At 37.6% G+C, this 23542-nt stretch overlaps 1 protein-coding gene across 15 annotated transcripts in view; it reads right to left on the bottom strand.

Moving 5' to 3' along the window:
• CPEB3 (cytoplasmic polyadenylation element binding protein 3) overlaps window positions 1-23542 on the bottom strand; it is a 304384-nt gene that overhangs the window by 97175 nt on the left and 183667 nt on the right. For all 15 annotated transcript variants that reach the window (XM_077125448.1, XM_077125449.1, XM_077125436.1 and 12 more), the window contains one exon: window positions 4251-4369. In XM_077125448.1, the coding sequence (XP_076981563.1) occupies window positions 4251-4369 (119 nt within the window). The remainder of the gene's footprint in view (window positions 1-4250; window positions 4370-23542) is intronic.

The raw sequence follows: 23542 nt of genomic DNA, 5'->3' as shown, positions 1-23542 counted from the left end.
TGCATAAAAGTTCAGGTCACTTAAGTTTTTCCTGGAAAGAAATCTATCCTTTGAATGAACTTCATGGGGTGCTAATTCCAAAGCTGCACAAGTATGGAAAATGCTGGATTAAATATTATTATAACAAATTTATTTACTGCAAGACTTCTAAGAACTTTAATATAGTAATGTTTTCCAAATGTTTTTGGACATAGAACCTTAAATTAAAGGAAAAATTGGATAGAAAATGCACACAGTAAGTACACAATAAGTGATATCTACTAATGTGCTGAGCACGTTAATGATAATCCTCTCAAGAGACAAGTGTTTGACAGGACAAATGTTCCTTAAAACACACTTTGGAAAACTCTATATATGATCCTTTTAGGGACAGAATTGGCTATTAGTCTGCTAGTTACCAGTTGGTACACTGGGACTACAACATCTTATAGCCCTCCCTTGTAAAGTAGTTGCAGGTTCTAAAGACTCAAGCATTAAGAAACTTGACCCGTTTGCAAACTCAGCAACTCAGGGAGGAAAAACAAGGTTTATTATGAATGTAAGGTGTGTCTCTCAATTTAGAGGAAGAATTTCTTCTTTAGAAATTCCTATGATGGAAAGTCCTCAAACATGAGTCCAAACCAAAGATTCAAAGAAGGAACAAATATATCAAGATGATCAAAAGTGCTGAAGATTTCTAAGATGGGAAGCAACACATGATGATATGGTTTAGCCATGATCTATGAGATGGATATAAAAAATCAAATTTAATTGGGCCAAGATAAAATTATAGTTTATTGGCTTAGGAGGTAGTGGGTACAGAATAGAATTATCTTATAAATATACCACAAACCCAAGGACTCAGGCAGTTAATCAAGGTACCCTCTAAACACTTAACTGCTCTATTAAATATTAAATTACCTCACCTCCTTCTCAAGGTCACTCTTTCTCAGTTCTTATTTTGGTGGACTCCTCCTAGGCTTCACACTCTACCAGCTTTCTTTCTTGTACCTTCAGGTACAGGTATTCATAAATTCAATCGAGTCAACTTGAGTAGAGGAACCACAACGTCTGCCTGTTTCAGTGGAAATCTGGATAAAGACATAGCCGTGCTCTAGGACACCTGAGAAACCTGTGCTTTGGAAATTCTCTTCTTGGAGGAGAGAAAAACTACAGCTCCAGAAGCTTTGCAATTCATTTTCTGATTCTCTGGGATTGAGGAATCAATTAATCAGGTCACAGATGAAGTTTCTTTCCCTGACCAGATCTATACGTAGAATAGTCTGAGTGGAGTCATTTAATGAAAGATAATCCCTGACTCAATCCCTGATTCAAAATATCTCCTTAGTACTACCTGAAATCCACTAATTAGGGATTCATTTGAGTTAAAAAACAAAACAAAAACAAAAAACAATCATAATCCTGGTAAGAGGGGACCTCATTAGCAGGCTTTCTCTTAGAACAATCTGATTAATCTAATCCATGCAAAGGGAGTGGGGGGTTGATTTTGGTGAAAGGGATAAGGAAGAATGGCAAAGGCAGAAATCTGAAAGTTCATTTTGGAACATAGTATATGTCCAAGGAAGAATCCCAGGAGGGTCAGAGAGAATTAAATAACAGAATGAAGGCACTACAAACCTGAAAGGTAAAGAATTAAGACTGGCCAAGCCAAGAGGGAGGAGCAAGGAAGAGCCATAGTTCAGAAAATCTGGAGAATTAGCTGCAAAGGCTGACTTTGGCCAGAGCTTTTGCCAAGATCCTCAATTACTCCTAAAGGTTCAATCCATTCTTACTTTCTATGCAAGCATTCATAATTATGTGGAATTACTGAAACCTGAGTAGGGAAATGTGACCAAATGAGGCTGAGAGTGGTATACATGGCACTAAAGCCAAGAAAGGGAAGGTTTAAAAAAGGGAGCCAAAAGAGTTGGAACCCAAAACAGGATCCAGTTCAGTAGAAATACAAGTGGAGACTTTTATGTTTTCTATCCTAACTTTTATTTAAACCATGTGTGCTGAAAATACTGAGAATGCCTGGTCAAAGAAAGGCGTGATCAGCGGCCATCATTCAGAATTCACCAGGCACTAATAAAACTGCTTCACTTGAGCTCAGAAAATGAAAACTGCAATGAAGCAGAAATTTGCAGAAACATAAAGTCAGGTTCCCCAGAAACATTTCCAAATAGATAATTATAATTATTTTTTTTTCAAGAGTTCTTCAAGCTGAGATTAATGCATTCGTTAAGAATAAAAGCACTCAGTAATGTATGTCTACACCACCTTAATCTGGAACCAGAGCTGCTCACTCCTCTCTCAAGATTTGTCCAATCCAGATGAGGGCTTTCTCTAACGAAGGCACAATATCCTTCTTCTGCCATAGAGTCAGTGACATGTCCCTTTCAAGGTACAAAGCCCCATCTGCTCATCTTCAGTCTCTTCCTTTCAATTTTTTTTTAAAAGCTTTTTAAGCCCCTATGTGCATAACTATTTTAATACCCCATCTATCTTCACGGTCACTAAAAACATATTTCTCATCCACTTCTATAGTGTATGACCAAACCTACCATAACCTTTTTTAGTTCACGTTCAATCCCTTTCCACTGATATGCTAGTGGCAGAGGCACTCTGGAGGTTGACCATTTACCTCTCAGAGAAGTGACTCTGCCTGTTATTTCAAAAAGTCTTCGAGGATTTATTTCAGCATTCTATTTATCTACTCAGATGAAACATTCTATGCTCCCATTCTAGTCAATCCCCAATTCTCCATCATTATGAACAAGCTACCCACACTGTTTAGATAAAGATCAAGGTTAACAAAGGTTCCCTACTTTTTATCTATTGTTTCCTCCATCTGTCAATCACCCTATCCACGATCATTACTGTTATCAAAATTTGGCAGTGGTCCCAGAATTTGAAAATCACAGCAGCACTTCCATTCTTGCCAAAATCCTTGCTTCTTTTTCTGCATCAATTTGTTACTCTACTATAACCCAATATTTCCATTCTTTAGTAATTCCCTCTATTGTTTTAAATGGTGTAATCTATGCCTTATTGGCACCCAAGTTTCAGCATCATTCTTTTCCAATAAATTGTAAACCCTGCTTTAGAACTCAGCATCCTTCCCAACAGATGTTACCATGTAGCTGAGCTCTAACCCCTCAATCCTACAGCCCTATGTAGGACCAGTAACAAGTACATTTGCACAAGTCCCTGATCATTACCAAATACTTTCACATCCATTTTCATCTTTTCTGAGCCTCTCAACAATTTCAAGAAGAATCATTTTACAAATGAGGAAATCAAGACTAGCTGTTTTATTCAGTGTCAACCAGATATTTAAATACTGGGATCAAGACTCAAACTAGGAACTTCTTTACACCTGAACTCTTTCCTTATGCATATTTCCGAGAACAAACCTAGCTGAAAGTCCCATATCGCTGGTGCAGGTCTTACAGGAGCTGCTCCAGACCTCATGGTATATAGGCTCAGTCCTTTGCTCTCTCCACATCACTAATTTTACTCTATTTCCCATTCCTTGCATCAAGCCTTGACATAGAAACTCACCACCCACAGTTCCTTACTTCTGCCACCTTAACAAACTTCTTTTATTCTCCTTCATGCGCAGTCTTGCCCCTTCTTCACTGATACCTCTTCTGCAAGAAGAAAAGAAGCAGCCTTCTTCCCTTACCCAATGACTCAGAAGCCACAAACTCTTAACCAAAATTCTGTATCCGTGTACATTTATTTATGGTTTCAGCTCCATGGTCTATGTCCTTCCCCTCTCCCGTCCTTTGAAACTATTCATTTTGGAGTATAAGCTCCTGGCTCAGAAGGCTCTATTTAGCTAGCAATGGATAACACCCAATAACAATGCCTTGCATTCAAAGGCACAGAAACATTGGCAATTATGATCTTTTTTAAAAAATAAATTACTCCTGTCCTTGATCTGAACAAGGACAGAAACCAGCTGCCAAAACTGCTAAGACCATTATTTACTCCAACTCAGAGTTTCTGAATAGGAATTAATTTAATAGATCTGTAAAGTAAAAGACAAGGGTGCATTTGTTTACATGAGGTCCCAAAAGTACAAAAGGAAATATTGAGTATTTTGTTATTAGCTTCCCAACACTAAAAGTTCAGCTCTACTATGTATGAAGGTCAACACAGTTAAGAGGATTCTCGTTACCAGCATTCCCATTACAAGAAGAAGAGCAGCTATTTCAATTGTGTATGTCCTCTGGAAAAGCAACAGCTGGCTACATATTACTTACCGGTTTATCCTTGATGGTGGGGCTTGACACACACAGGTACAGTTTCCCATCTTCTTCTAGGCAGGCATCTATCAAAGCTTGCACTGAACTCTCCTCCTGGAACAGCAGAAAGGCATAGCCTTGGGGAGAACAGAAACAAAGGAAAGGGAAGAATTGGTAAATTAAAGTACAAATCTAAAAAAACTGTTGTATCATTTTGGCAAATTTTTACTAAAATCTAAGTACTTCTAGTGGGACACAGGAGCAGCAAGGGGACCAACAGTCACTGAGATGCTGATGTGCCAGGCCCTGAGTTAGGTATTCGTACATATTACTTTGCTTAATCCTCATAATCACTCTTTTGGGAGGAAATTCAAAACATTGGTATGGAATTTCTACTAAACAGGTCTGGTCATCCTAATGAAGGCAGGCAACCTTCATTAGTTAGCTCATTAATTATTGGCCTGACCCACATCTACTAGTTAGGAAACAAGTATCACCTCCCCTCTAACTTCCACCAAGTCCTGGGCTTAACAAATGCTTCAACATGGATGAACCCTGAAAACATGCTGTGTAAAAGAAACCAGTAAAAAAATATGCCATATTGTATGATTTCATTTGTATACAATGTCCAGATTAGGCAGTTCTATAGAGGCAAAAACACAGATTAGTAATTGCCTACGGCTGGGGAAGTTAGGGATAATGGGCAAAGGGTTTCTTTTGGATGATGGAAATCTCTAAAATGGATGGGTACAGAACTCTGTGAACAGATTGAAAACTACTGAATTATACACATTAATTGGATTAACTTTATGGTATGGGAACTATGTATCTCAATAAAGCTGTTAGGCTTTTGTTGTTTTTTAAGCCCAATCACAGTGGTATGCTTTCACATATTACTTCTGAAGATGATACTTTCTCCAAAGGATGTTCTCTCCTGCCTTATGGTGGAGAATCTCATGGAATCTATAAAAGTGGACACAAGGTGCAGGGTTTCCATGGGCATGGCCAGCTTTGTTCAGATGAATTCAGAAAGGTCAAAGTAAACCAAGCAGAAAAAGATTTCTTCACATGCCCCAATAAACCCCAGAGTGATCTGAATAGTGAATAAAAAATATTTGCAAAGCCCCCTGGGACAATGGCGAGAAAGGGGAAAAATTCAACTTCCCCATGTGGAGAATTCCTGATATTCTCACAAGCAGTGGGGACAACCAAAGCAATAGGTGGACTCTCAAACTAGGGGTTTGTTAATATGAAACTTAACCCCACAAAGGATAGGCTAAGCCTACTTAAAATTACGCCTAAGAGTCACCCCCAGAGAACCTGAATGAAGCTCTAAGAGGTTAAGGGACCTCTCAGATTAAAATCTAGGGATTAAATTTGGATTAAAGCCTACATCAATTTCCAGAGCCCTCACTATTATCCATTAGTTTACACTGTCTTGCCTAAATTTGTCAAGATAAAATTTTGAATATCACTAATAAATAAGGACTTGCTTTTAAAACATCCTTGTGGCAGTGATTATCTGGCAGTATTTTGTTAGCATGAAATGATGATCACTTGTGTTTAGTCCTAACATTTAAGGTCTATGTAGGTAGATTTCCTCCAAAGCCTCCCCAAATTATAGTTAAGTGGAGCTGAAATCATGAATTTCAAAACAACCAGGGGAAACTCAGACTTAGTTTTATTTAAGTCAATCAAGTTTTTATATTTAGCAAAGATCCTTGTTTGTTTTCAATGTATTTTTAATCTATACATTTAAAATGAAGGCTCTCAAGGGAGTTAAAGAACAGATCTCATTAAGTTAAAAGTGATTTTAATAAAATTAATATCACCAAACAGAAATAACTGACATAGGCAAGATTTGGGGGGAGAACAGGATATTCATTTAATCTTAAAATATCACATCACAGACTAATCAGTCTTTGCAAAGGGAGAAGAAGATACTTTGAATGGAGGGAGCTGGCAGATGTCACCTTAACCAAATATCAAACTTAACATAACTAATGACAGGACAAACTGATATCACATGCCTCCTGTATTGTGTCCTTCTCAGTGTGGCAGGTCTTCTATGTAAGGTTCTTGCTAATAATGTTTAACTGAATGTCATCATGAGGCAACAATTAGATAATTTCAAATTAAGGATAATTGTATAAAAACTGGCATGACTGAACAACAGAAGAAGTAAGCCCTGTGTTAAGCCTCAGGCTCTAGTTAATAGTACAATTATAAAAGTGTGCTTTCATCAATTGTAACAAACGTTCCACACTAATGCAAGGGCTTAAAAATAAGGTGACATATGGGAATTCTGTATTTCATGCACGATTGTTCTGTAAACCCACAACTTCTCTAATTAAAAAAAGGGGGGGGGGGGAACCCAACTGTTATGGACTCTTCAAATGATATAAAAGACAAAAAAAGCCAGGGAACTAAGTTAAAGGAGATTAAGGAGATGTGACACCTAAATGCAAGTCTTAAACTCTGATCAGATCTTAGAATACCAAAAAAAAAACACCTCTAAAGGACATTATTAGACCAATCTGAATATTCCTTGTTCTCAGGAAATATGTGCTAAAGTATTTAGGAGGGGTCTTAATATCGATATCTTACTCTCAAATGGTTTAGCAGAAATACCGATAAAAATACATACACATATGCATGTAGAGAAAGCAAGTATGGCAAAATGCTAACAACTGGTGAATCTAGCAGGCCAGATAAGTATTTATTATACTATTCTTATGACTTTTTTGTAGGTTTGAAATTTATCAAAATAAAAATTTGTAAGGAAAAAAAGTAAAAGCACAAGGTCTTTCCAGAGAAGAGAGGAATATACTCTGCCAATCTCTAAAGATGTGTGTTGTGTTTTAAAAAGGGACCAAAAGTCTGAAAAATCATCTAATGCTAATAGTGACTTACTTGTTTTAAGCAACAGCTACAAATGGGAAAAATAATCCCAGCTTATAGAGCTGTGCGCTCTGAACTATTGGAGCATGCATAAAATTGGGGCAAACCAAGGGATAGCTATTTCTGAGTAAATGAGACAAGATCCAGAGAGAAGGTTCACAGTCTGGACACACACAGAGCTCTCTCCTTTCACAGAATCCATACTCCCTGATAACCAGGGACGCTCCTAGAGAGACTTGAAGAGAACCTCTCCAGCTATAGCTATCTGAGTTCAGACTATTTCTGGCACAGGCAGTCCTTCCCAAACATTCTTTGACCTTGGCTTTCAGGTCAGAAAACTTACCTGGCTTGCCTCAAGAGATATGGCTTCAGATTCAATGCAAGAGAACCAAAAATCTTTAGGAAGTACAAGATATGTTTGTAGGCACAGAAACTACAAAAACGAATAAGCAAAACAAGAGCCCTGACCTGGAAAAACTCAGTCTGAAAATAAAGAAGTAATAAACAGCATGAAAAATGCTATTTTGGAGGTATGTAGACATCAACTCCCATGGAACACTGGTGAGAAACAAATGAAGCAAAGGTGTCCAAACATCAAGGAATGCCATAAGGAGCAATGAAATATTTAAGGTGCAGGATGATTACTTTTCTAGGACGTAAGAATATTCCAAGTTCAGGAAAGAGCACGAGCCAAGACACAGAAAGGTTAAAGGTTTGGCTCGTTTGAAGACCTGTGAGTAGAGTTCACTGGTTGGAATACAGGATTGGGGACAATAGTTAGGAAGAGATGAAGCAAGTCATCGATCCCTGCCTGCTGCCTGGGGAGCAATACAGGCCTCTGAAATGGGTTCCTTTTTCACTTTCCTGCTAGATGAGAATATCTGATCTCCAAGACTTAATGAGCATTTACTATGTCTGTGAGGAAGAAGGGTTCACAGAAAGATCATTTTCAGTGAGGAACACATAGGGAGACAAATCAGAGAAGACCTTGTATAAGAGGTAGCACGGGAGCCAGACCTCAATGGTAAAGCATAGGTAAAAACACAGAGAAGGGCATTCTAAGTAAGGAATTAACCTAGGTCAAGATATGGGGAAGGCTCTGCAGAAATATTCCTTGGATTTAGAACAAAACATTTATTTATTTATGATGTAGGACTGAGGCTCAAACACTTCAGTTCTAGCCTGTTTTGTGTCTTCTATTACACTAGTAACTGTTTCTGTGTAGGCATGGGTGAGGGGAGGTAGGAATAGATAAGGAAACAAGTCTGGGGCTAAAACCACTTTAGGATTGAAAATTGGCAATCTATTTCCTGTGTTCTTAATAAAGTCCTACAGTCCAAGGCAGTGACCTGGGGCATTTGGGCTTAAAAGTCTGCTCTGTTTACATAACCACACATTCCCTATACAATGTGAAGTCTGCCAGTCTGCCAGTTTTAGTCACAGTCAGTTCTAACAAGCACCTGACCAATGAAGCTGACATCAGACTGGCGATATGACAGGGATCTGGCCAAACTGTTTAGGCAGTCTTATCATTACTGAGTATTACATTTTCATCAGGAGGAAGGACACTAATATTATTTAACTAACACCTAATAGACCTAAGTACTGTACTGGTAATTACATGTACTGTCCATGTAAACCTCTTAATAACCTAATGAGTAATATTAACTCAAACGAATAAAGTGAAGCTCAGAGATTGTCACTTATTGGCATACAAGTAATAGCTGCTGGGACTGACATCAAGTCCACAAATACTTCTATCTCTTGCCCACTGTTTGTTGCTTTACTTAGCTCAGCATTGGACAACAGGCAAATTCTACTTTCAATGCAATACACTCTTCCCTATAGATGACGCTTTAATCAGGGCCTGCTCATATACAGCCTGAGCTTTGAGAGTCTAATTTCTCCTCCTCCCTGGACATTAATACTCCTTATCAACTTTTAATGCTGCTGCCAATGGTTTTTTCTGTGCCACCATTTTCCTTTCTCAAGACTAAGGGCGTTCATTCTATTCTGTCTTTCAAAAATTTTCATGAGACCCTCTCAACTGGTTTCCCATTCCTAACTCTTTCAACTGCCATATCTTCTCTTGGTCTCACTTGTTCATAGTTTTGGCCCTATCCAATTCTCATCAGCAAGTCCTATCCTAAGCTATACCCTCTTGTAAAACATCTCTGCCTCAGCATACCAAATTTGCACATTCCATTTTAGTTGCTGAAATCTACTCCAAAGAAATTCCTGATCAAAGACAATTATGGGCTTTTCTGAACTCAACAAGCATCTCTCTTCCCCTTCCCAGCACACCTAACTGGACAGAGCACAACAGATACAACTATGGCCTTATAAAGATGTTATTGGACTTAAGCAGCTGTTCAGGTTTTGTCCTATGATGTCTACTCTTTTCTGTGTAGCATCAGGAACCATAAATGCTCTGAAAGCAAACACTAACTCTTACAGCTCATCTTCAATACAATGCTAAAAAGAGTGAGGTTTTAAAAAAACAGTTTAAACTGGAGGGTGTGCTAAGCTTTAAAAGCACCAATAGGACACTGCTCAATCTGTTAGAATAGAACAATGTATTTTCCATGCAAGTAAATCCTTCCTGGAAATGAAAACTGCAATCTAGTTAGACATTAAAATATACCAAAGTGTGTTAGCACCGTAAGCCAGGAGGAAGGGATAAAGGGAAGATGTGACAAAAAGAAAAAAGGAAGTAAGAAAAAGAAAGAAAGAAGAGGGGAAAAAGGAAGAGAAAAGAAAAAAAAAAAAGACAAGAAGAAAAGAGAAAGGTAGATTACTCAAAAGCTTAAAATCTCCAAAAGGTTAAGTACAGGCTAAAATCCCTTGGCTTCCCTATTGGATCTGTTAAAGTAACTTAGAAGAAGGAAAAACCTGGTATCTGGGCCTAAAATAATACTGATTTATTTCCAAGGAAATAATGTGAAATTTGAAAATTTTCCTTTCTAAACCTAGTTTTAGACAAGTTGAAGGAAAAAAAAATTGTTATACTCCAGTTCACTACAGTAGCTTCACAATAGACTACTTTCCCCCATTTAAAGTAGACCCATTTCTTGTCCTTCTGCTTAGCTGATTGGCTCAAAGTTAATCTGAATTCCTTGTGGCCTGGTACACATCAATAAACCATCTTGGCAACATATAAACTCCCACTACCACACAGCTTTGGCATGAAGACTGGTAGTCAACCAAGCCTGGCCCAGTGCAGAGAAAATAAATGATCTCCAACAGAAACAGCCACTCAAGAATACCTGGATTAGTCAAGGTGGGTGGAAAACATCAGAGCACAAGGTCTGGGTCAGTCTTGCATTAAGCTGCACACATCTTATTATTCCTGCGCACCTGGCTGTGCATGTGAACCATGTGTCCTGGACTGCTGAAAGTGATGCTGGCTGCCCCAGTGGGCACACCTCTGCCAACATCACAGTCTTATGAACATGGTTTCAGAGCCAATCTCCTGTCCAATATCTAGCTGGCTTCTGTCCTTGCCTTCTCCCTAAAGGCCTCTGCCAACAGTGGCAACGCAGCTGTGCTCACTGTTCAGGAGATGCAAGCTCCTCTCTCTGGCCCCAGTCTCACAACATCTTACGCCCCACCAAAAAGAGGAAAGACTATTGACAGTATTGGGATGCAGCTGCTTGGTGCAGAAACAGGGGTAGAAGGTTTAGGATGAGTTTATATATTATTTTCTAGCTCTAGTGCCAGTCAAGTCTGGATATGGACAATTCTTCCAGGACTCGGTGTGTGTATGTGTAAGGGGGTTTATGTAACATATCTATCATCATTAAACCTTGTCATGCCCACTTATCTTCCTAGCTGCCACTTTCATAGCCCCATGCTGAAGAAAGCAAAATTTAGCTATTTTTTAGTTAATACTACTATTTTAAAATTATTTCATTTATTGTAAAAAGGTACCACACTAATGTGAAGGGCCAACATGGGGGATATATGGGAACACTGTATTTTTTACATGACTATAACTTCTCTAATCAAATAATCATAATTTAAAAAAATGTTATGCAGAGAGAAAGAAACCAGGCACAATGTACTACATATTATATGATTCCATTTACATAAAATGTAAATAGAAATAAATCTAGAGAGACAGATGTGATTATGTAGGGATGGGGAATGAGAGAGGGTTTGAGAGGTGACTACTAAGGGGTATAAGGTTTTTCTTTGGGGAGTAATGAAAACTGATTGTAGTGATGAATACACAACTTTGTGAATATATGAAAAGTAACTGATTGCATACCTTGTATGCAGTGTATGGCATGTGAATATAACTCAAAACTGCTTTAAAAAAGGAATTAAGGATTCTAAGTGAGAAAATGGCAAAGTAAGAAACTCTAAGAATCAATCCTGTTCTAGTTTGCTAGCTGCTGGAATGCAACACACCAGAGATGGATTGGCTTTTAATAAAAGGGGATTTATTTCATTAGTTCTTCAGAGAAAAGGCAGCTAACTTTCAACTAAAGTTCTTGCTTATGTGGGAAGGCACAGGGTGACCACTGCTGGCCTTCTCTCCAGGCCTCTGGGTTCCAACAACTTTCCCCAGGGTGATTTCTTTCTTCATCTCCAAGGGCCTGGGCTGAGCTGTGAGTGCAGAGATGAGGTATGCTGAGCTACTTGGGCTGTGGTACATTGCGCTCTCTCATTTAAGCACCAGTCAATTAAATCAAACATCACTCATTGCAGTAGGCATGCCTCCTAGCTGCAGATGTAATCAGCAACAGGTGAGGTTCACATGCCATTGGCTCATATCCACAGCAATAGATCTAGGTACCTTCACCTGGCCAAGTTGACAACTGAATCGAACTACCACATATTCCTTCACTAAAACAACTATTGAACTGGCAAGAACTGTCTGAAGCAACTATTTTGGAACTCTGGAGGCTAGTGGAATATTTGCAGCATCCAGGGAAGAGGTGGATGAAGGAGCTGATAAATCTCATCTTCTGAGTAAGAGCTACTGTCATGGTCAGGTTCATGTGTCAACTTGACCAGGTGTTGGTACCTGGTCATCTGGTCAGGCAAACACTGGCTTGTCTGTTGCTATGAGGACATTTCATGGACTTAAATCATGATTATGTCAGCTGTATCCATAGCTGATTGCATTTGTAATCAACTAAGGGGAGTGTCTTCTGCAATGAGTGATGCTTAATCTAATCAGCAGAAGGCTTTTAAGGAGAATTCAGAATTGACAGTCACTTTTCCAGCTTCAGCTGGTGAGCCTCTCCTGTGGAGTTCGTCCAAACCTTTTGTTGGAGTTGCCAGCTTTGCAGCCTGTTCTACAGATTTGGACTCTTCCATCCCCATGGTTGCCCAGCCAACCTCTCCTGAGAGTTCACTGCAGACCTTTATCAGAGTTACCAGCTTACGGCCTGCCCTACAGACCTTGGAGGGTAGTTACATGAGATACTTTTATAAATTTTATATCTACAAATATCTCCTACTGATTCTGTTTCTCTAGAGAACCTTAGCTAATACAGCTACCATACCCTATATGCCCTGTAGGCTATTATGGAGACTGCGGCTTGTACCCTGGTGCCAAAGTAGGTAATAAAGACTCTGTATTTTAAAAAACTGGGGGTATGTGGTGATCTGACTGCTGATCACTGCTTTTGATCACTCCTTTTAGTCAAGGGGGTAGAGGGAGATAATTGTTTCAATCCAACAGACAGAACTATAGGGGAGTCTTAAACAAACAGTATCTTTCAAAAAAAAGTCTTTCCTTTCCCCATTTGGCAGCAAAAGGGGTTTGGAAAACTATTGAGCCCTAAAAAGAAAAAAAAAAAACTTAGCAATTTCAAAGGAGCAGGAGAATAAGATTTCCAGTTACCCCTTAATACTTAAAATGCCCAGTTTATAATAAAAAATTATTCAACACAGAAAGAAACAGTAAAGTATGGACCATTCTCAAGGGGAAAAAAAGAACTTGATAGAAACACTCCCTGAGAAAGCATACACTGGAACTAATTAGTCAAAGATGTTAAATCAACTATCTTAAATATGTTCAAGGAGCTAAAGGAAAACACAGGCAAAGAACAAAAGAAGGTTGGAAAACACCTGCACAAAATAAAGAAAAACTATGAAAAGGAACCAAACAGAAATTGTGCAACTGAAAAGTACAAAAATTGAAATAGAAATTCACAAGAGGATTTCAACAGCAGATTTGAGCAGAAAGAAGACATGAATATACACATTCAAGAAGCTCACAAACTTCAAGCATGATAAACTCAAAGAGAACTACACCAAGACACATTATAGTGAAGTTATCAAAATACAAAAAGAGGAGTAACTTGTCACTACAAGGTATCTTCAATAAGATTAACAGCTAATTTCCTATCAGAAATCATGGAGGCCATAAGGCAGAAAGTAATTAAAGAAAAAAAAACTGTCAACCAAGATTTCTATATCTGGCAAAATTGTCCTTTAAGAATGAAAGAGAAATTAAATAATTTACAGATAGACAAAAGCTGAAGGAGTTCACAGCCAGTAGACCTGTCCTTCAAGAAATGGTAAGGGGAGTCCCTGAGGCCAAAATAAAAAGGACACTAGACGGTACCTCTAAGACATAGGGAGAAATAAAAAATATTGGTAAAGCTAACTAGGTAAATATAAAATCCAGTGTTATTATACTTTTGGTTTGTAACTCCCTTTTTTTCTTCTTTATGACTTAAAAGGCAGATATGTAAAACTATATTTAAAATCTATGTTAACGGGCATGCAAGGTATAAAAATGTAATCTTAAACAACAATATAAAAGGGGAGGGACAGAGATGTATAGGAGTAGAGTTTATATACTACTGAAATTAATTTGGTATTATTCAAACTAGGTTATTAGTTTGAGATGTTGTAATCACCAAAGTAACCAATAAGAAAATAACTAAAAGTATAGAAAAAAGGGGAGAAGGAATTAAAATGGTATATTACAAAAAAACTAATTTTTTAGAAAGGCAGTAACAGAGTAACTGAAGAACAAAAAACATACAAGATATACAAAACTAAATAGCTAAATGGCAAAAATAAATCCTTCCTTCTCAATTAATACCTTAAACATCAATGGATTAAATTCTATTAAAAGGCAGACGTTTGCAGATTGGAGGGGCACTATATATATTGATAAAGGATAAAATAACAATTATAAGCATATATGCACCTAATATCAGAGCTCCAAAATATATGAAGCTAAAACTGACAAAACTGAAGGGAGAAATAGAGAGATCTACAATAATAGTTGGACATTTCAGTATAATTGATAGAACACATATAGAGAAGCTGAATGAGGAAATGAAGGATTTGAATAACACAACAAACCAATTACACCTAACAGACATAAATAGCACACACCACAAAACAAAAGCAGATTATACATTCTTTTCAAGTGCACAGGAATCATTATCCAGGATAGACCATAAGTTATGTCACAAGACAAATCTTATTAAATTAAAAAATATTGAAATCATATGAAATATTATGTCCAACCAAACGCAAATTTCAGTCAAAGAACTCAATTAGGGATGCTCCTTGTAATCAAAGAACCTTGTCGAAAGGGAACTCAATTACAAAGTAGCTCACTTAAATCCACAAATGGTATGGCATCAGCCATGAGGAAGAAATCCCATGGCTAAGCAACAGCTCAGGCCAGCTTAGACCTACAGTTTCAGCCTAATTCAACTCTTGGGAAATACCCCAAGTATATGTGCATGACCTACTGAATAGAAGAGCTCAGGAAAAGGCCAAGGGCCACTTTTGTTTTCAAGTAGCTATAAAAATGTACCATCATTCAAAAAGCTTAAATTGTTAATTTTTATATAAAATTCAGCTGTGTAAACAGCCTAATTTATCTAATTATATAGATTTCCTGTTTTCTTTTCTCATAAATGATATACATCATCTCATAAATGTATACTGAAATGTCCATATACATCATCTCATAAATGATATACAGCAGAACAAATAAAACCCACTTTATTTTTCAGCATGTAAGACAGTAAAAACTACTGGTTTGTCACATTCGAGTCAATCTAATAAAAGCTGTATGCTCCTAAGAAATTTAACCTCTTTTAGTCTCAGTTTAAAATGAAGGTTGGATTAGAAGTAGATGATCTTAAGGCACTATTCAGCTGTAAAAACTGATGGCTTTGACTCTCTGGGCAAATAATGAAGTCATCATTTGCAAAGATACAGTCCATTCATTTGACAAATATCTGAGGGCCAGTCATTGTAACAAGTATGCAAGATACTGAGTACATAACAGTGAACAAAACATAAAAGCACCCTGCTCTCATGAAACATTTTTTCTAGTCTGGAAACTAACAGTCAAATGTAATTTTCCAGGTCATAATAACTTTAAAGAAAAATAAAATGAGCATTAAAAAGAAATAAAATAAGGACAAAAGGACAAAGAGCAAGAGGGTAAAAAGGCTGTTATTTTAGATACAGAAGTCAGGAAAGACTTCTCTGTTAAGGTGACACAGAAGCAGAGGTCTGAGGGAAGTGTAATCCATTCAGAAATCTGGGAGAAGAGGGTCCCAGACAAAGGAAGAACTAAGACCCCCAGACAGGAGGGTGTGGTATAGTTCAAGGAATAGCAAAGAAGTCAGTGTGGCCAGTTGAGAGACAAGGCAATAGAATACTACATTAGAGAACACTGAGATTCAATACTCCAGAAGGAAAAGTTTAAAATGCCTCAAGTACAAGAGTCATTCCAATGTGGTTTCTGGCTCTGAACCACTGAGCTAACTTGGGGGGAAAAAAAACACTCTGCAGATGTCCAAATTAGCATAAACTTCATGAAGAAAATTGCTTTGGGAAGTCATGGGATATCAAAACCTGAGTCATTAAGATTTTCATTTCTTTTAGCTCTGGTTAAGCTTCTGTAAATTTATCCTAAAGAAAACCTGAAAGAAAAAGCCATGTAAGAGGAGATAGTAACAGACACATTATTTATAATAGCCCAAGTGATCGCAAATTATGGTGCATCAACAGATTACATGGTCACTTTAAAAATATGAAATTTATATAGAAATATGGTAGGGGAGAATGGGGAAGGAGATATAAAATTGCACCTCTGCTATTATTAGAACAGGATATATATATGAATAAAGACTAGAAGGAAACAGGCCTAGAATTAGGATAACAATAGAAATTACTATGATTAGATTTGACTGGAAGGCCACAATGCTCTTTTGGTGATTATTTATTCCTTGAGGTTCTTATGAATGACACTGCAGTATCTGCTGGTGCTGACTATTCTTCCCTGAAGCCTCTTTCTTTAACCACCCCAACCTCATACATATTCCCAGTCCTTCTCTCACCCACATCTCCACTGCCATGTCCTCTTTTTCTTCCCGGTTTCTACCAAAACTTATTATCTCTTTCTCATCTTCTTCTCCCTTCTCTTTATAAAGATAACACTCAAGAGGTGTACCTCCAGCCCCAGTCTAAAACTCCCTGACCACAATTCCAACTGCCCACTAAGAATTTTCCTGCAGGTCAGATGTAACAACATACCAAACTGTAGTTGTCTTAATGAAATCATCACTATACCAAACTGATTTTTTCTCTATTGAATTCTCTACATTCAACAGTGCCATGATTCTCCCAATAACTGGAAGGAATTCTAGTATAATTCTGACATCAAATCTATTATCATCATGAATCTACTCCATCATTAAGAACCACTGATCCCTTTTTCACCTGGACCTTACCACTTACGAGCTTGAGTGCTGAAATCCCCTAGATGGTTTTTTTGGCACTGGTCAAAAATCTAAAATCCAAAAGAAACAAAAAAACTCTAAACTTTACCTTGCTAAAAAAAAAAAAAAAAAGGCTACCATTATTACTTGGCACTATGCAAAGCATTCTACGTACATTTTCCCATTTAATCCTCATAACAAACCAAAAGTAGATACTATTGGTCCAAGATGGTGGCTTAGTGAGGCATGGAATTTAGTTCATTCACAGAGTAGCTAGTAAATAGCCAGGAAGAGTATAGAACAAATGATAGTGCCACATCAGTGACCAGACACACAGCTACACCAGTCTGGACAACTGGACTGACTGCAATCCCATCCAGAATCGTGAATCCTCCAAGCCATGGAGGCCGGTGCCCCTCCCCCACAGGCTGCTTCTCAGAGGGGAAAGGAAAGAGACTTTACTAATAGCAAGGGGCTGAGCTCAACGAAGCTCCAACTGTGGAATTAATTAACAAATTCTGAGTACTAAGAACAGACCCCCAGCTCAGCTGAACCTTGAATAAAAGCTGCAGTTGTTGGTTTTGTCCCTGCGCAGAGGGGGCAGGACTGGCAGAAGAGAAAAAAAAAAAAAACAGAGGTTTTATCAGATCAGAAAAGTCTGGGCCCTGAAGGAAAGGAGGGGACACATAGGACCTGGAGATACACATAACAATGTACCAATACCAACTTAAACTCTTAATTGGCAAACCCAAGAAACAGGTGTCCTGCTCTGAAAGGGATTTTTCTTTTTCTTTTCTGTGGCTGTGTTTCTCCAGCTCGACTACTCTTTAGATACAGCTGCAAGAATTCTCAGGCTTCAACTGCCCCAGGCATAGGCAGAATTGAGCTTGAGTGTTTGTCTAGAGCCTGTGCCTTCCCCGGGAGAGGGGTAGGGCCCAGCTCAGGTGGAATACATTCCTCGAGGAATTCAGATCCCAGGGTCTGTAAAAGTGAAGCAATTAAAAGCAGCCTACAACCTCTCCTCTGTCTCAAACATGCCCTCAGCAGGGAGAGTCTGCTGAAGTTAAAGGCACCACATCACCTAAAGCTGGTCGGATCTGCAGGCAGAAAAGCGCCACATACTGGGCAGGATAGGAAAAATGCAGAGTCCAAGGTTTCATAGGAAAGCCTTTCAATCAGCTGGGTCTCACCCTCAGGGAAAACTGATTCAGGTGACTCTTTCCTCATGACAGGAGGCCAGTTTGGTTTGGGAAAATCTGGCAGGGATTTATAATACCTAAGTAGACCCTTCTAGGGGGGAAACAAAAAAGCACCATACAGGCAGGGCAAGACACAAAAAAACAAGGACTGAAAAATTCTAATCTGTGTAACAAAGCCTAAGCTAGAGGACTAGAATAAGCTGAACAGAATGTCATAAAAAAGAACAAAGTCATTCAGCAAGAAAATCCTAGGTAAAAAAAAAGTGAAAACAATCTCCAGAATAAACTAATTAAGGTAATTAAATGCCTAGACACCAACAAAAAATAATAAATCACACTAGGAAAACTGAAGATATGGCTCAGTCAAAGGAACAAACCAACAATTCAAATGAGACGCAAGAGTTGAAACAATTACATCAGAATGTTCAAACAGACATGGAAAGTCTCATCAAAAATCAAATCAATGAATTGAGGGAGGATATAAAGAAGGCAAGGAATGAACAAAAACAAGAAATCAAAGTCTGAAAAAACAAATCATGGAACTTTCATTATGGGAATGAAAGGCACAGTAGAAGAGATGAAAAAGCAATGGACACAAACAATGTTAGATTTCGAGAGGCAGTAGATAGGATTAGTGAACTGGAGGACGGGACACCTAAAACTTGACAAGCAAAAGAAAACATAGGGAAAAGAATGAAAAAATATGAGCAGGGACTCAGGGAATTGAATGACAACATGAAGCACATGAATATACGTGTAGTGGGTGTGCCAGAAGGAGAAGAGAAAAGGAGGAGAAAAATAAATGGAGGAAATTATCACTGAAATTTTCCCAACTCTTATGAGAGACTTAAAATTACAGATCCAAGAAGTGCAGTGTACCCCAAACAGAACATATCCAAACACATATCGAAGATGCTTACTAATCAGATTCTGAGCTCTCAAAGAGAAAGAGAAAATCCTGAAAGCAGCAAGAGAAAAGCAATCCATCACATACAAGGGAAACCCAATAAGACTATGTGTAGATTTCTCAGTAGAAACCATGGAGGCAAGAAGACAGTGGGATGATAAGTTACTAAAAGAGAAAAACTGCCAATCAGCAATGCTATATCCAGCAAAATTGTCCTTCAAAAATGAGAGGGAAATTAAAACATTTCCAAATTAAAAATCACTCCAGAGAATTTGTGACCAAGAGATTGGCTCTGTAAGAAAAACTAAAGGGAGCACTACAGACAGATAGGAAAAGACAGGAGAGAGAGGTGTGGAAAAGAGTGTAGAAATGAAGACTATCACTAAAGGTAAAAAGAAGAGAAATTAGATATGACGCATAAAATCCAAAAGACAAAATGATAGAAGAAAGTACAGCCCATAGAGTAATACCACTAAATGTCATGGAATAAACTCCCCAATCAAAAGACATCGACTGGTAGAATGGGTCAAAAAACAGGACCCATCTATATGCTGTCTACAGAAAATGCATCTTAGACCCAAGGATAAATATAGGTTGAAGGTAAGGTTGGGAAAAGATATTTCATGCAAATAACAATCAGAAAAGAGCAGGAGTAACTATACTAATATACAACAAATTAGACTGCAAATGTAAAACAGTTAAAAGAGACCAAGAAGGACACTATGCATTAATAAAAGGAACAATTCAACAAGAAGACACAACAATCATAAATATTTATGCACTGAGCCAGAATACTCCAAAATACATGAGGCAAACACTGAAAAGAGAAAAAAGACACATCTACCATAACAGCTGGAGACTTCAATTCTCCACTCTCATCAATGGACAGAACATCTAGACAGAGGATCAATAAAGAAACAGATTTTGAATAATACAATAAATGAGCTAGACTTAACAGACATTTATATTACACCCCACAACAGCAGAATACACTTTTTTCTCAAGTGTTCATGGTTGATTCTCAAGGATAGAACCTATGCTGGGTCACAAAGCAAGTCTCAATAAATTTAAAAAGATTGAAATCATACAAAACACTTTCTCAGATCATAAAGGAATGAAGTTGGAAATCAATAATAGGCAGAGTGCCAGAAAATTGACAAATATATGAAGACTCAACAACACACTCTTAAACAACCAGGGGGTCAAAGAAGAAACTACAAGAGAAATCAATAAATATCAACATATTTATGGGATATAAATATCAAAACACAACATATCAAAATTTATGGGATGCAGCAAAGGCAGTGCTTAGAGGGAAATTTATTGCCCTAAATGCCTATATCAACAAAGAACAAAGAGCAAAAATCAAGGAATTAACTGGCCACTTGAGAGAAATAGAGAAAGAACAGCAAACTAACCCCAAAGCAAGCAAAAGGAAAGAAAAAATGAAGATTAGAGCAGAAATAAATGAAACTGAGAACATGAAAACAATAGAGAAAAATCAATAAAACCAGAAGTTGGTTCTATGAGAAAATCAGTAAGATTGATGGCCGCTTAGCAAGGTTGACAAAAAGGAGAGAGGATGAAAATAAATAAAATCAGAAATGGAAAAAAAGACATAACCACTGACCCCACAGAAATAAAGGAAGCAATGACAGGATCCTATGAACAACTTTATGCTAACAAACTTGACAATGTAGATGAAATGGACAACTTTCTAGAGAGGCATGAACAACCAACACTGACTCTAGAGGAAATAGATGACCTCAACAAACCAATCACAAGTAAAGAAATTGAATCAGTCATTAAGAAGCTCCCCAAAAAGAAAATTCCAGGACCAGATGGCTTCACATGTGAATTCTATCAAACATTCAACAAAGAATTAGTATCAATCCTGCTCAAATTCTTCAAAAAAAATCGAAGAGCAAGGAAAATTACCTAACTCATTCTACGAAGCCAACATCACCCTCATACCAAAGCCAGACAAAGATACTACAAAAAAAGAAAACTGCAGACAAGCTCTCTTTTGAATATCGATGCAAAAATCCTCAACAAAATTCATGCAAATTGAATCCAACAGCATATTAAAAGAATTATACACCACGACCAAGTAGGATTAATCCCAGATATGCAAGGATGGTTCAACATAAGAAAATCAATTAATGTAATATACCGTATCAGCAAATCAAAGCAGAAATACCACGTGATCATCTCAATTGATCCAGAAAAGGCATCTGACAAAATACAACATCCTTTCCTGTTGAAAATACTTCAAAGGATAGAAATAGAAGGAAATTTCCTCAACATGATAAGGGGAATATGTGAAAAACGCACAGCTAACATCATCCTCAATGGGGAAAAACTGAAAACTTTCCCCCTAAGATCAGGAACAAGACAAGGATGTCTACTATCACCATTGTTATTCAACACTGTGTTGGAAGTTCTAGCCAGAGCAATTACACAAGAAAAAGAAATACAAGGCATCAAAATTGGAAAGGAAGAAGTAAAACTCTCACTGTTTGCAGATGATATGATACTATACATTGAAAACCCTGAAAAATCCACAGCAAAACTACTAGAGCTAATAAATGAGTACAGCAGAGTTGCAAGTTACAAGAAAAAACTAAAAAATCTGTAGTGTTTCTATATACTAGTAGTGAACAATCTGAGGGGGAAATCAAGGAAAAAAATTCCACTTACAATAGCAACCAAAAGAATAAAATATTTAGGAATAAATTGAATGAAAGATATAAAAGACCGACACAAAGAAAACTACAAGAAATTGTTAAAAGAAATCTCAGAAGACCTAAGTAAATGGAAGGGCATACCATGTTCATGGATTGGAAGACTACATAGAGTTAAGATGTCAATTCTACCTAAATTGACTTACAGATTCAATGCAGTACCAATTAAAATCCCAAAACCCTACTTTTCAGAAGTAGAAAAACCAATAACCAAATTTATCTGGAAGGGCAGGGTGCCCCAAATAGCTAAAAATATTCTGAGAAAGAAAAAGGAAGTTGGAGGTCTCACACTACCAGATTTTAAGGCATATTACGAAGCTACAGTGGTCAAAACACCACGGTACTGACATAAAGATAAATATACTGACCAATGGAATCAAATAGAGTGTTCAGATACAGACCCTCTCATCTATGGACAATTGATCTTTAATAGGGCAGTCAAGCCAACTCACCTGAGACAGAACAGTCTCCTCAATAGATGGAGCCCAGAGAACTGATATCCATATGCAAAAGAATGAAAGAGGATCTATATCTCGCACCATACACAAAAAATGACTCAAAATGGATCAAAGGCCTAAACCTTAGGTTTAAGACCATACAACTGTTAGAAGAAAATGCAGGGAAATAGTTTATAAATCTTAAAACAGGAGGTGGTTTCCTAGACCTTACACATAAAGCACAAGTATTGAAGAAAGAAAGAAAGAAATGGAACTCCTCAAAATTAAACACTTTTGTGCATCAAAGAACTTTGTCAAGAAAGTAAAAACACAGCCTACACTATGAGAGTCAATATTTGGAAATGATATATCAGATAAAGATCTAGTATTCAGAATATATAAAGAGATTGTTTACCTAAACAACAAAAAGACAAACAACCCAATTACAAAACAGGCAAAAGAGTTGAACAGACACCTCTCAGAAGAGGAAATACACATGGCCAAAAGGCACATGAAAAGACGCTCAACTTCCCCGGCTATTAGGGAAATGCAAATCAAAACCACAATGAGATATCATCTCACACGCACCAGAATGGCCATTATCAATAAAACAGAAAACGGTAAGTGCTGGAGAGAATGTGGAGAAAGAGGGACACTTATCCACTGTTGGTGGGAATGTCAAATGGTACAACAGCTGTGGAAGGCAGTCTGACAGTTCTTCAGGAAGTTATGTATAGAACTGCCATATGACCCGGCAATACCATTGTTAGGTATCTACCTGGAGGACATGAGGTCAAGGACACAAGCGGACATTTGCAAACCAATGTTTATAGCAGCATTATTTACAACTGCAAAGAGATGGAAACAGCCAAAATGTCCATCAACAGATGAGTGGCTAAACAAACTGTGGTATATACATACGATGGAATATTATGCAGCCGTAAGACAGAATAAAGTTATGATATATGTAACAACATGGATGGACCTTAAGGACATTATGCTGAGTGAGATTAGCCAGAAACAAAAGGACAGTCACTATATGGTCTCACTGATATGAACTAACATTAATGAATGAACTTGGAGAATTTCAGTTAAGAACAGAGGTCATCAGGAGATAGAAACAGGGTAAAATATTGGGTAATTGGAGCTGAAGGGATGCACATTGTGCAATGGGACTGATTGTAAAAATTCAGAAATGGATAGCATAATACTACCTGATTGTAGCACGATAACGTTAGAACAGTGAATGGAGCCGAATGTGAAAATGATGGAGAAGGCCTGGGGGCACAAATGAAACCAGAAGGAAAGATTGACTAAAAAGACTGAGATAGTATAATCTAGGAATGCCTAGAGTGTATAATAATAGTGACTAAATGTACAAATTTAAAAGTGTTTTTGCATGA

The sequence above is a fragment of the Tamandua tetradactyla genome, chromosome 13 (genome assembly GCF_023851605.1).
Source record: "Tamandua tetradactyla isolate mTamTet1 chromosome 13, mTamTet1.pri, whole genome shotgun sequence".
Lineage (NCBI taxonomy): Eukaryota > Metazoa > Chordata > Mammalia > Pilosa > Myrmecophagidae > Tamandua > Tamandua tetradactyla.
This window is presented reverse-complemented; position numbering and strand designations above follow the sequence as displayed.